This window comes from Neolamprologus brichardi, chromosome 17 (assembly GCF_056152115.1).
Source record: "Neolamprologus brichardi isolate AB-2024 chromosome 17, ASM5615211v1, whole genome shotgun sequence".
Taxonomy (NCBI): domain Eukaryota; kingdom Metazoa; phylum Chordata; class Actinopteri; order Cichliformes; family Cichlidae; genus Neolamprologus; species Neolamprologus brichardi.
This window is the reverse complement of record NC_142120.1, coordinates 10,682,879-10,696,380: the sequence shown is the minus strand read 5'-3', so window position 1 is coordinate 10,696,380 and position 13,502 is coordinate 10,682,879. Positions and strand designations below refer to the sequence as shown.

At 40.3% G+C, this 13,502-nt stretch overlaps 1 protein-coding gene across 9 annotated transcripts in view; it reads left to right on the top strand.

The window, feature by feature from the left end:
- Positions 1-13,502, top strand: part of LOC102800025 (ninjurin-2-like) — a 38,199-nt gene that overhangs the window by 22,503 nt on the left and 2,194 nt on the right. For 2 of the 9 annotated variants that reach the window (XM_035908457.2, XM_006780684.3), the window contains exons 2-4: positions 11,954-12,090; positions 12,233-12,312; positions 12,584-12,747. In XM_035908457.2, coding sequence (XP_035764350.1) covers positions 11,954-12,090; positions 12,233-12,312; positions 12,584-12,738 — 372 coding nt within the window. In that variant the 3' untranslated portion in view covers positions 12,739-12,747. Of the gene's footprint in view, positions 1-11,953; positions 12,091-12,232; positions 12,313-12,583; positions 12,785-13,054; positions 13,327-13,502 lie in introns of those variants that run through there. The other 7 variants (XM_035908475.2, XM_006780683.3, XM_087830529.1 and 4 more) reach the window with 5 other exon arrangements.

The following is a 13,502-nucleotide window of genomic DNA, read 5'->3' as shown; positions in this document are numbered from 1 at the left end:
ATCACGTACTGGATTTCTGGATTTTCATAACAGATGTAGAAACATTAAGTAAGTATTTTAACGATGTAGTTGGATGGAGATGGAGCTCATTTTAATGGCTTAATACAATGTGTGGTTATAAAATAATCACAGTAGTACTTGGCTATACTTGTTATTTAATAGCCACACCTTATATGACCAGGCAACATAAATAAACCCTAATGAGTGTCTACCTTAAAACTATTGGAGAACAGTACCTAAGAGAGTCTGTTAAATTCAATCAATTACTGTATTCTCTTGGTTTAATACCCAGTTGTTTCCCTCTCTTAGTGATTTTTACAGCAAACAACATGATCAAAAATTGCTTTGAAACATGATTATGCTTCTATACTTGTGAGGGCCACTCTCTGATACATTTTATTTGCTTTCCACTCACCTTTATCTTCACAACCCTACTGATCCTAGCCCTAAAGTTCAGAGCTTTTTAACTTGCCCTCAAGTTGTAAACTCACAAAGCACCTATATTCAGATGAACATCATGTTTAATTATAGAAGCAGCTATCCTCCTACTTGTTTTGCTACTAGGAAAATTAATTTTGATCACCACAAAGAGGCGGGGGAGGAGAAGGGGATCAGACAGCATCAGCTGGTGCTGACGTGAAAGGGTTTTATTTATGATCCATGAATGTTTGTAATAAATTAAGATTTCTGCTGGTTTGATACAAATATAATAATTTTCTGTCTGACTGTCAAAGAAAGTAGAGCTGGAAAGAAAGAGGTGATTTATGTGATAGATAATGAGGGTAGAATACAAGAAGAAGGAAAAGGTCAAATGGTCATATCTGGGGTATTAACTTGACTTGTGGGACTTTCCATAGATAGCAAAGCAGGGGATATCATAATTAGGGAACATCTTTTGGTTTTGTTTTGATGTCTGTGGAAACATGTGGTCCACTACATGTAAAGACCAGCCTCATGCTCATATTATGTGCTGTTGCTGACTATTTACACTTTTTTGTTAGCTAACTGGGGGAAAGGTCAAGGGCCACACTCTCTCAAGTTGCAAACCTAAAGCATGTGTTGTGACTGAGAGATAAATGTTGTGTGTTTGTGTGTCTGTGTGTGCGTGTATAGATAACAGCCTATTTCCTGTCTTTTCAATGTCAAAGTTCAGTGGGTTGTGTGCACGTGTGCGAGTTTATCTTCTTTTTGTTTGCTTCTGGACTTGAGTCGTGTTCATTGGCAGTATCCCCGGTCCAATTCTCACAAACACACAAACTAAACGACCTGAAATGAAGCATGTCATGTGTTTCGTATGCTAACCCGAGCCCCCAAAGGAAACGAGCCCAGAAAATGACAAAAGGGCTCATTAACTGGCACTTAGCAGTCAGCTGACTTCTAAGAGTTTTTATGATTCAAAATTAGTTTTCAGTGATTGCCCTGAAAATTGGTATTTTTTTTAAAGTAATTCTGTATTGAAGATAAACACATTATATAAATTATGAACTGATAAAGTTGAGAAACAGATGAGCACATATAACTACTGAGAATAACTACTGTATTTACTTCCTCTTCTGCAACTTCTTCGCTCTTTCTCTGATATTTCATATCATTGTTATGCAGATGATATTCAGCTATATATCTCTTTTAGGCCACCTGATGTTTCTAAGCTCCAAATCTTGCAGTCCTGCTTAGATTCCGTTAGAGATTGGATGGCTGGTAATTACCTTCAACTAAATGCTGATAAAACGGAAATCATTGTCTTTGCTGCTGAGAAATTTGTTCCCCTCGTGGTTAAAAATCTAAGCCCTCTTGCTTCTTATATTAAATCCTCCTTTAGGAACCTTGGTGTTACATTTGATCCAGCTCTGACGCTGGACACACACGTTAAATCTTTGGTTCGCTCTTGTTTTTACCATTTAAGAAATATCGCTAAGCTGAGTCCCATTGTGTCATGTTCCAAATTGGAAAGGATTATTCATGTTTTTGTTTCATCTCGCTTAGACTATTGTAATTCCTTGTTTACTTGCTTAAGTAATGCCTCCCTGGAACGACTGCAGGGTGTTCAAAATGCTGCTGCTAGGCTTCTGATAAAGCATCACAAATACTCCCATGCCACTCCCCTGCTGATTCAACTGCATTGGCTCCCTGTCAAGTTCAGGGTCCACTTTAAGATCATAATCATGACTTATAAGGCCCTGCATGGTGTAGCTCCAACTTACATAAGTGATCTTCTTCTTCCTTATCACCCCAGCAGGTCCCTGAGGTCTTGTGACCAGGGGTTGCTGGTTGTCCAGCGCCAGTGTCCGGCAGCCTCGCCTCTGTCAGTGCGCCCCAGGGTGGCTGTGGCTACAATGTAGCTTGCCATCACCAGTGTGTGCATGTGTGTGTGAATGGGTGGCTGACTGGTTGTGTAAAGCGCTTTGGGGTCCTTAGGGACTAGAAAAGCGCTATACAAATACAGGCCATTTACCATTTACTATTTACAAGGTTAAAAACAAAAGGTGACAGAGCTTTTTTATCAGTGGCTTCCAGACTCTGGAACTCGCTCCCTTTGAGTTTGAGATCTGTGGACTCAGTCATGTCTTTTAAAAAGCAGTTAAAAATGTATCTGTTTAAACTCGCTTTTGGTAGATTTTGTTTTGTTTGAGATTTTAATGTCTGTTTTCTGCCTTTTTAAAGCACTTTGTGATTTTATCTTGAAAGGTGCTATATAAATAAAATTTTACTTTACTTACTTTACTACATCCCATCATTACCTGTCATCTGGAGCAGATGGCAAATGTGGCAGTCTTCAGGTTAAAATCAAAATCCATAATGGATTTGAAGGGTTACAGGTCGGTACACCCTTGGCAGGTTACCAGTATAGGATAAAACGTCACATCTTACACCCTTAATCTGGAGTCATTTGTCTCATTTTTGTTTGCTTGTTACCACGCCTCATATAAAGAACCGTCACTTTAGCTGCTAGATGCTCCTGTTTGGTTTACCAGACCATAGACTGTATATAACAGATGGACATAGCCACTGCGACTCACTGGTTTGTTGACTTCTATTTCAAACTCTTGAGACCCTGTGTCCTCATAAGGAGACATTACATTTTGACTTTTCTGCACCTTCGTACAGTGTTTGATGCTTTGTGACTCAATAGTGCTTTTAATAGTTTTAAATTTACACCAAAATGTAATAGTTTTCCCAACCACTGTGCCGTGGCACATAGGTGTGCTGTGAGAAATGATCAGGTGTGCCGCGGAAGATTATCTGGTTCCACCTAATTAGTACTCTAAGTGAACGGCATGAGTAACGGTTAGAGCAATTACATTCTCTTGCTCTAGAGGGCAGTACAACTACCTGCTCTAATTAAATGGGTTGCCAACTTGCAGTAAAACAGAAGAAGTGAGACAATGCTGCGAGTAATAGCGATAGATAATTACTGAAATGAAAAAGTGGTCAATCTAACCTGGGTCTTGGAGAAAGTTCTGACTCAGATGAAGGCCCTAGCATGAGTAGTGGTCAGAAAAAGGAAAAAGGGTATACTGGGGACAAACCAAACCAATTCTATCCTTTCTTTAAGTGATGACGTGATGAATCCTGCTTCCGGGCCCAAAGTAGTCTGAATTTAATAAGGCTGTTGTGTTTTTAACATGTTTTAATGCTTTGTATCTTGTTCTATTTAATCTCAACAAGCCCCTAAAAACAGTCAGTGATCACATTCAGGCTTCTCTCGGTTTTTATTACTGCTAATCACTTTAAAGCTCAGTTTTCAAACCCTTACAATGTAACTACAGCCCAGCCCATGCTGCAGTATATTAATGACTAACCTCGTGTTTTGGATGGATTATCTCGGTGGTTCTCCTGACTGACGTTTGGTCTGTTTACAGCATCCTGCCATGCGATTGTATTTGCCCCTAACCATTAGGAACCCTCACGTTTGAAAAAAAGTACTCCGTTCGTTAGCGTTCGTCCTACAGCTTTACTGTTTATATAATGCTAACATAGCTTTGTCGCGCTATCGATCATGTAGCATATCATTATATACCAGCTAACTAAATTTCAGTAACCCTACAAACGTCACTGCTGTTTAGTTTCCTGTCTTTGTTTTTGTTGGAAGTGATAGCAGAGCTGTACGTTTTAATTTGTTTCATAAATCCCTCAGTCAGAACATGGTATATTATATTTAAATGGAAGCTAGCGAGCTAACTCCCTGCTAACTTCCAACTCCGTTAAATATTATAAATTCTGTTTTTATTGGTGCCTGGATGTTAAACTTAATTGTTACACCCGATAGAGCAGAACGCTGATCATTTTATTAAAGATGAAAGACTTTAGACAGTTTTTCAACTCTTAGTAATGCCGCAGTGATCATTTGACTGAGGGACTTGCAGCAGAATTTCGGCCCAGACACGGCTAATGACGTCAGACTTAAAGACCAGGTATCCGGTCCTTAACAATGATCAATATGCTTTTTGTGGCATTTTTGTTTGGTGGTGTGCCGTGTGATTTTTCTAAAGTGAAATAGCATATCGACGGTGATGCAAATTTGGACTAGCAATAAAAAAAAGTATAAAATGAGTCACTTTTAGCTGGAAAAGGGGGTCCAACTTGTTACACTCATGCCCCGAATAACCTAATAACTATAGAGTCTTACAAATCTTCCATCAAATGGGTGAGCCATGCTAAAAAATTCAGTTGTCATGAAGAACACGGAGGAAAGATGGTCAACAACATTGTCGGACATTACTCATAACAGGTAATGTGCACACACTAGCTTTTTCCTTCACATCACAAAGGTGCATATTGTTTCTTCCGAATTCTTGCATGTGAGCATTTTCTTAGACTATCATAGGTCTCATGACTTTATGCAGGTAATAGGTCTGATCAGAGATCAACAACCTGTGACTGTGTTTTGGAAATTCTTTGAAGAAAACTATAAGTTTGACATGACACATCTTCTTCCAATCTCATGCTTTATTTCAGGGTGGGATACAACCTAATCTAGGTAAGTCTTAACTAGAGACAATACTCTGCTGCCACTCAGCCAGTGAAAGGAAACACATCTTATCTTACTGCCTTTCTGTCTCCCTTTTTGATGACTATTTCTCTTTCTGTCTGTTTCTTTTCAGGTACTTTTCTCCTTTCTTCCAACTCCCTCACCCTAAATGGCAGTTAAAATAAACAGAAAGATGTTGCCTTTAGGCATTGAGAGCCTTGGAAGAAAGAAGAACAAGAAAGTCAAGCAAGTACATTTACACTGAGTCAGATACTCAGTAAAATTAAGATAGTAAAGGTACACCGGAGGTCCACTCCTAGTTGGGTTTCCCTTTTCATTGGCCCTTACAGTGACCAATAAGAGTACAGGGGTGGAGCACTTCCATGGGGGGCCTCCCATGTGGTTTGGTGTGTATGTGCGTGTGCATTTAGCAGTGTAAAGATGTACAGTTTTGTAAGCATGTTTTTGCGTGTATTATTGGAACAAATGTGCTTGCCAATACACGTGGGGCAACATATTTTTGTATGTGCCTCATAGTATATGCACAAGGCAAGTATGCATTATTTGTCTTATAAAGGGTTTGTGTGTTTGGGTGTGGATTGTGTACACTATGTGATATGGCACAGTGCCTATGGTTAAGGTTCAGTGATGGGGGGGGAATGAGTTTTACAGGGGCTCTGTGGTTCTGGGAAAAGTTTACTATATAAATCCAATTTTCAAAACCACAAGAGGAAATAGATCTTCTGTGTGCAGAAATGTAAATTTTCTTCCCACCGTAGTGTCATGATAGGGAACCATTAACTTATATAAGAATATTATTTTACTCTACACTATTTCATAGTAAACATACTAAATTATGGTAACTTTGCATCTTTTGGACATTATGTATCAGAATTTCTGGAGCAGGATCACGCCTCTGTCTAACCACGCTCCTTCCGGTTCTTATCTGTATAGGTTCCACTAATTCTGCAAGCTGTTCATTCTTGTTTACGTACCCCACCCTCCCTCCCCTTTTCAATTCTTTAACTTCTTCACTTCTATTTAGTACACGGGGATCTGCCAGGCCCGGGAGCCGTTGCCAGTCCCCTTCGAGGCCTTTCCCAAACCGCAGCTCAATTCATGTCCAAGCATTCACCTTTACCTACTAAAATGCTGTCAAACCTAAAATGAGGACGTGGGCCCAGCTAGTGAAATTGTTATTTATGGCTCACAATGAATACAAGAATATTCTTCGAGATCCACAAAACAGCCAAAATTTTGTTTTTCATTAAAATGTCATAGGAAATGTTTGATGGAATAACTTGAATATTTTTATTGTAGTAACTCTGGTAAACTTCTTCTTCTGTATCATCATGCCAAGTTTTTACTTGGCCACATTATTAGGTAGGGAAATATCTAATCAAGCAATCACATGACAGCAAATCAGTGCATTTAGGCTTGGAGACATAATCAAGACAACTTGCTGAATTAAAACTGAGCATAGACAACGGAGAAGAAAGGTGTTTTCACCATCCATTTTATTACACTTATCCTTATTAGGGCAATGGGAGGGGGCTGGAGCTACCTTAGGGTGAGAGGCAGGTACACAGACAACCATTCACATTTACACTTATGAGCAATTTGGAATTACCAATTAACACAGCCCCGCTAACAGAAAGGTGCCAGCAGTGGAGTCGAACTCAGGACCTTCTTTCAAACACTGCTGATCTGCTGGGATATTCAATAGTAATTCAAATAGCCACTCACTACAACCAAAGTATGCAGAAGAGCAGTTTTGAGCACACACCATGTTGAAACTTGAAGCAGATGGGCAGCAGCAGAAGTCCACACTGAGTAACATTCTTGTCAGCTAACAGGAACCAAGGCTACAATTCGCATAGACCAGGCTTGGCCAACTCCAGGCCTCAAGGGCCGGTGTCCTGCAGGTTTTAGATATCACCCTGGGTCTACACACCTAAATCAAATGATTAGTTCCTTACCAGGCCTCTGGAGAACTTCAAGACATGTTGAGGCGGTCATGCAGCCATTTAAATCAGCTGTGATGGATCAAGGACACATCTAAAACCTGCAGGACTCTCGAGGCCTTGGTTTGGACACCATTGGTATAGACAAACCACCCAAACTGGACAACAGAAGACTGGAATAAATGGACTCCTCTGATGAGCCTCAGTTTCTGTTAGTGTAACCAAAATACAAGCTTGATCCTGCCTAGTATCAACAGTTCAAGCTGGTAGTGGCGGTGTAATGGTGTTTTAGTAGTATTAAAATCTTGGTTCTTCATGATGAAGCTTGTCTCAGATCAGCTTTACAGCCTACTGTCCTAACCTCATCGAACTGCTTCTCCTAAACCCTGCTGCAAATAAGGACTTCTCTCCGTGTGTGAAACAAAAGTTAAAAGAACTGTCTATCATTCAGTGTTAATAAATAAAGATAAATGCAGATTAAGAATGATAAAAGTGCAGTCAGTACATTTAGAGAAACATTACACTAAATGAACACACATGGTAAGTAAATCTGTATATGCCACTCCAATGTTTTGGTTGTGGTGTGTGTGTGTGTGTTTGTGTGTGTGTGGGTGTGTGTGTTTTGGCAGCACTCCCAAGGCTGATGTTGATAAAGTGCGACCACGAGTCCCCAAAGAAGAAAAAAATGGAAAAATGCCAGTGTACAGGCATATTTTTTTCCCATCTCGCTCTTTCCAATGCTGCATATTTTTTCTCACTTCCTCACTACCCACCCTGTGCTTCTCTCTCTTTCTGTGCTCTCTCTCCTATCTCTTACCAAGTTTCTCTCTCTCTCCCTCTCTCTCTTACACACACACTTAAACAAAGTAAAGCTGTGGTACATGTGCTCATGGTGTTTTGACAGTCTTACAGTTCTGGGAATTGCCGAGTAGTTTCTCGGAGATCTACGCAGTCTGGATGAAAATGTACCAGAGGATGAAATCAAGCTTTGAGCACTAAAGTACACCACAGGCACTATTTTGATGAAAATCACAACATTATGACAGATAAACTGCCAACCACAGAAACATTTCAAGACTTTATATCCTGGGATTGGTAAACATCTGGATAAAGTGCAATATAAAGTATATTCAAAAATACCGAGTAAAAACAGAGCTACTTTTTCCTCATTGGTGAAAGGACAGTTTGTTTTGGTTTGCGGCGCTTGAACCGAAATGTCAGCATCAACAGCTTGCTCGAGAAACTGCAGCAGCACAGTTATGAGAAGCCACAGACCTCATATGATCAGTGAAAGCTATTTGCTGTCAAAGCGCACCTTGCAAATCGCCGTCTCCATGCAGAAGGAACACGGCCAGAACTTGTGGAGTGAAAGGAAAGGAAGAGGATGTAAACACAATGGCTACGCTAGCAGCAGCTGTGGTCAGAATGCAAGGAAGACACCTAAACATGTGACCTTTAAGAACGCTGTGTTTACATCCTTCAGAGTGCACCTACTCTACAACTTCTGGAGCGTTTCCATATGTTCACGGAGCCAGCAAACTGGCAAAACAGCGTGATAGCGACTGCTGCCAGGCTTTTACGATCATCCAAACATTTCTGTGTTCTGACCACCTCATCAAAAGCGGACAAATCTGAAACCAGCTTCACTTATTTTAAAGGTGTGTTGAAAGAGAGAGTAAGCAATGTGAGCCCTGCTTACTTTTGCACGGCAGCACATCTGGCAAAGGCCTGTGTGGTGTGGGTGTGCTGGCTTTTGCAGAGCTTTTCAGTTCAGAAGATTGCTTTGTTCAGATTCATTGTCGGGTTTAAGATAATAAACAAGTGGTTACGTTTATGGAATTATGTTTTAAAAAGGACAGGCTATTAACAGCTTTCGCTTGGGTTGAAGTCCAATGCTGCAGGACATACCCCCCCCCCCCCCCCCCCCCCCCCCGAGCCTAAATTCTGCCATTACTTATAAAAATAGGAACAGATTTTGCTTTTGTTATGATTTCCACATGATTTATTATGTATTTTGTGGCATGGCAACAAAACACGCCACATTTATTCAATAACAGATAACTTCCACTAGAGGGTGTCAAAACCACAGTGTTTATTATTGCATAGCACTGGGTTTGTGGCTCGACAGTGGCCATGTCATGCTTTACCATGATCTGTGCAACAGTTTTTGCCTGTGATAGATTATAATAGTAATATCATCCTGAGAGGAGGAGATGAGCCTGATGAAGATGGTTTATATATATAAAACCAACAAAAGATCATCACATTGAAGACTAACTGCTTCCTAAAAGCATTCGTTCAACACATTGCTCAGAGGTTTTGGTCCATATTAACGTGATGTTATCACACAGCTGCTACTACAGGTAGCATACATGATACAAGCCAGGATCAAGCAGCGCTTGCATGTTGTTTACATCAGCAGAAACTGACACTCATCCAACCACTTAATATTTTTCAAATCTTCTGCTGTCCCAGTTTTGGTGGATTGTCCTTGCACACTGTAGCCTCGGCTTCCTTTTTTTTAGTTCACTCTGTGTGGTCTTCTGCTGCTGTAGCCTATCTGATAGAGTTGGTCTCTGTCTCGAGACCACTTTTACGTGGTCTTGGTCTTGTCTTGGTCTCGCTGTCTCGGTCTTGCTGTCTCAGAGCGACATAGTGGTCGGGAGATTTGGAGTCAACAGTATCCATGACACACAACGTAACGTTCGATAATGTGTCATGCGCAAAAGCATCAGCTCTAAGAGCCGTGCTTAGAGAGTGCTTTGCAGTGAATCAGAGGAGTCGACTCCCATTGAGCAAAAGCCGGCTCCTCACTTCATTTCCTTTCGTTGCTCAGCTCTCACACAGTGGCTCAGCTATGCTCCAATCCTTCCATATTGTGGCCAATTACATGCGAGGATATAGGATAATATCATTATGTGAAAAACAGAGAGGGTGAGAGACGCGACAGTCAAGTGGAGCGTGCGTCTGTCCTCTCAGTAAGTGAGTGACTCAGTAGACAGCGGTGAGGAGGGCTGTGCGAGTGCATCGCAAAAACACATAAATATGCCTGACACCTGTAAACAAAGCAGCATCTGGCTGCAGTTTAAAGACTTTTAAGTCTCTGTCTCAGTCTTCGTCTCGTCTTGACTTTGTCTTGGTCTCGATACCCTCTGGTCTTGGTATTGTCTTGGTCTTGGTTTAGGCGGTCTTGTCTACTGTCTGTTTCAAGGTTCAACATGGTGTGAGTGTTCAGAGATGCTCTTCCGCATACCTTGGTTGTAACGAGTGGTTATTTGAGTTACTGTTGCCTTTCTGTAAGTCACTACCATGTAACTTGCTGGTTGCATTAAAGGCCATTTAAACCTAATGAAAGGCCTTGTGAGTCTGTCTATAAAGTCAGATACTTGCTATAACCCTTCTTAATGCACATGTATATGGAATATACATGGCTTAAAAGTTGAAATCAATATCAGTCGCAATTGGTTGGTGATTATAAAAACAGACATGGCGCAAACAGAGGAGCTGAAGTGTTAACAATTGCTGCACATGTACAATGTCAGCGCTGTTTATTTTGGAGCAGCAAAGCACATTAAAGCACAGTGAGGTCATGAGGTGCAATGTGCCCTTAGTGTGAATATGACTGACTTCATTTATGTGATCTATGTCTTCCCTAAGTGCATTTCTCTTTCTATGCAGGCTGAAGAAAAACAGATTTATGGTACACATGCATACACACAGCCATCCATTTGCGAACAGAGCACTTTAGTATATAGACTTATGTAATCCAATATGTGCATCTGCACTCTGTGTTCTATAGCAGGACAATTAGATCTAGAAAATTTTAGCCCTTTATATGTGCTGTGAGTCATACAGTAACGTAATGATGCCTCATGCTTTCATTTCTTCTCGTCTCTTCTCGCTGCACATGCTCACTATTGCTACCTTTATAAAGATGGTAATGCACATTCGTCCCTCTCCAAATAGTGTAATAGTATAATTAAAACCTGAACCTTAAAGCCAAATCCAAACCTCTGAATAGTCCTTTAAAGGAAAGTAAAGACCACTCAATCTGTCCTTGCCTCAATGGTTTAAAATCTCAAATAGGTCCTCATAACAATAATTATTCAAGTAAACACAGACACACACACAGACACACACACACACCGTTTTTATTGCCAAATTGCCAAAACCATGAAACCAGGCCGATTCTTTCTTTTCTAGTCAAATTCATCTCCTGCTGCGCTACCAAATCATTGTCCTGGGCAGATAAGAAGATTTGCAGTAACACAGAGGCACAGAAAACCGTACATCAACACACATGCACACAATTTCAATTTCTGAAACATGAGCCACAAACTGCCTAATGCACTTCTTCTCTTGCAGTTCTCAAACAGTTAATTTGTCTGTTAATAGATTGCATAGAGGAGTATCAGATGAACTCAATATACCGACTTTCCCACTCATCATATCTCTGGTTTTCCTTTGGTTGCAAATATTGAATATGATAAATAATATAATAGATTATTCTGTAACCGTATCCTTGGTCTGTGCTGCCCTCTTGTGGCCAGTTCCTTGTTAAAGAAAATTATGTTCAGTACAGTATTTGTCTTAGCTCTTTATATTTGATAATTAATTGTTTGGGGGTGAGATGAGTGTTTGAACGCTACTGAGTTATATTTTTAATAATTTCTGATAATTGATCATATCAAGCAGAATATCAGCATAACTTTAAAAAAAAAAAGATTATTTTAAGGAATCCAATTCAGTGTTGTTTAAATAGCACCAATTCATGACAACAGTTATCTGAATGCTTTTTGTATTACAAGGTAAGATCCCTGCTGCATTATAATGGATGGAATGAGTTTAAATGTAGTTTGTAAAAAGCATGGCTAGGTATTTAGTAACCAAATGACTGAATATTTGGGACTGCATTTTGCCATCAGTATCTTACACTCTTATACTTCTACTTACTTGAAAAGAAGTGTGTGGATACAAATTGTAAGATAACCCACTTGAAATCTGTGTCTCTCTATTGCAGGGTGGTTCAGCCTCCAGCCTGAACATGAACCTGTATGCTACTAAGAAAACAGCAGCTGAGGGCATGCTGGACATCGCCTTGTTCCTGGCTAACATTACACACATGAAGACAGTCATTGAACAGGGTGCAGGCTACAGGTACAATATATGTACATATGAAGAAGGCAAAACCGTAACTGTTTACCTGTGAGCTGTTTCTCCATGATCGCATTTATGTTTGCCAAAAATATTATCTATTCACTATCCTTTTCTTTGCATTGCATTTCCTTTTCGTTCCTAGGTATTACGCCGCTGTTCTGACGCTCATTTCCTTTTCCCTGGCTCTTCAGATAGTGGCTGGAATCCTGATCATCATAATCGGTAGGCATTATAGATTTAGGCTGGACATCTTCTGACTCAGAAATCCATCTTCCATGTTTTTAACACATCATATTAACACACTAATTCACTGACACTTGTTTGTAGTCAAATACAGCTAGTGCAGGTTTAAAGGTAGTGGCTTTAGGTATAAAATCCATAAGCCATCTAATGCATTTCATATGCAAGAACTACAGAAACATGATGGTTCCCTGCACTTTATGCTCTCGTTTTGTTGCTATTTTTGGTATGTGTTTGTATATGTGCATTGCAGCCCGGCGAGACCTCAATGAAGAAGCCAACCAGAAGCGCCTGGACAGCCTGAACAACACCCTAACCATCACCATCTTCCTCGTCTTTGTCACCAACATCTTCATCACTGTCTTCGGGATGGAACGCACTGGCCTCTTTGCCAGGATGCATTTCTGACTGCGTAACGTAGGCAATGGTTCTAGTATGTACATCTGTTTAGAAAGTAAGAACAGATTCTGACCCACATAACTATGTTGTGGTCACACAAGCACACAATCATAACACATACCATTGTAACATATTGTCCAACTCACTAACTAATCAACTATATTACTATTGTATTGTTTAATTCAGTATGGATGGATTGGGCCAGTGGACCAACTAGATGTGTGTGTCTGTCTCTGTTTTTTCTGTCTGCATGGTTGTGTTCTGGTTATCTGTGTGTGTGCAATGTATGTATGCATTTTCCATTTGTGTGTATGTGTGAGTGCAGCTCGATTGGAGCTGACCCGCCTCCCTTCTTGTCAGCGGTGCTTGAACTTCTTGAACAATCTAATTACCGGCATCATCTGCCTCACTTTCATTATCAACATTATTAAATCGGCCTTTGGGACACAGCGCAGCTGCTTTCTGCGATGGCTATTTCAGCGCTTTATTCTATGAGACAGATTAAGCAGACAAATGTATGTACATAAATCTAAACATTTGATTAATGTTGCTGATGAAATGTTGAACTTTGCACACACCAAATTTGGCCACAAAGTAGTCCCCTTTAACATTCATTCATCCACAGCCACTGAACAAACAGCTATTACTGTAGCATAATAGCTGTTTGTTCAGTAGCTGTGGATGAATGAATGTTTTTAAAAGGTATACACACTTTACAGCCAAAGATTGCTTCAACATTCAGTCTTAGAGCTAAGTGGGAGCAAGCTCTCAGT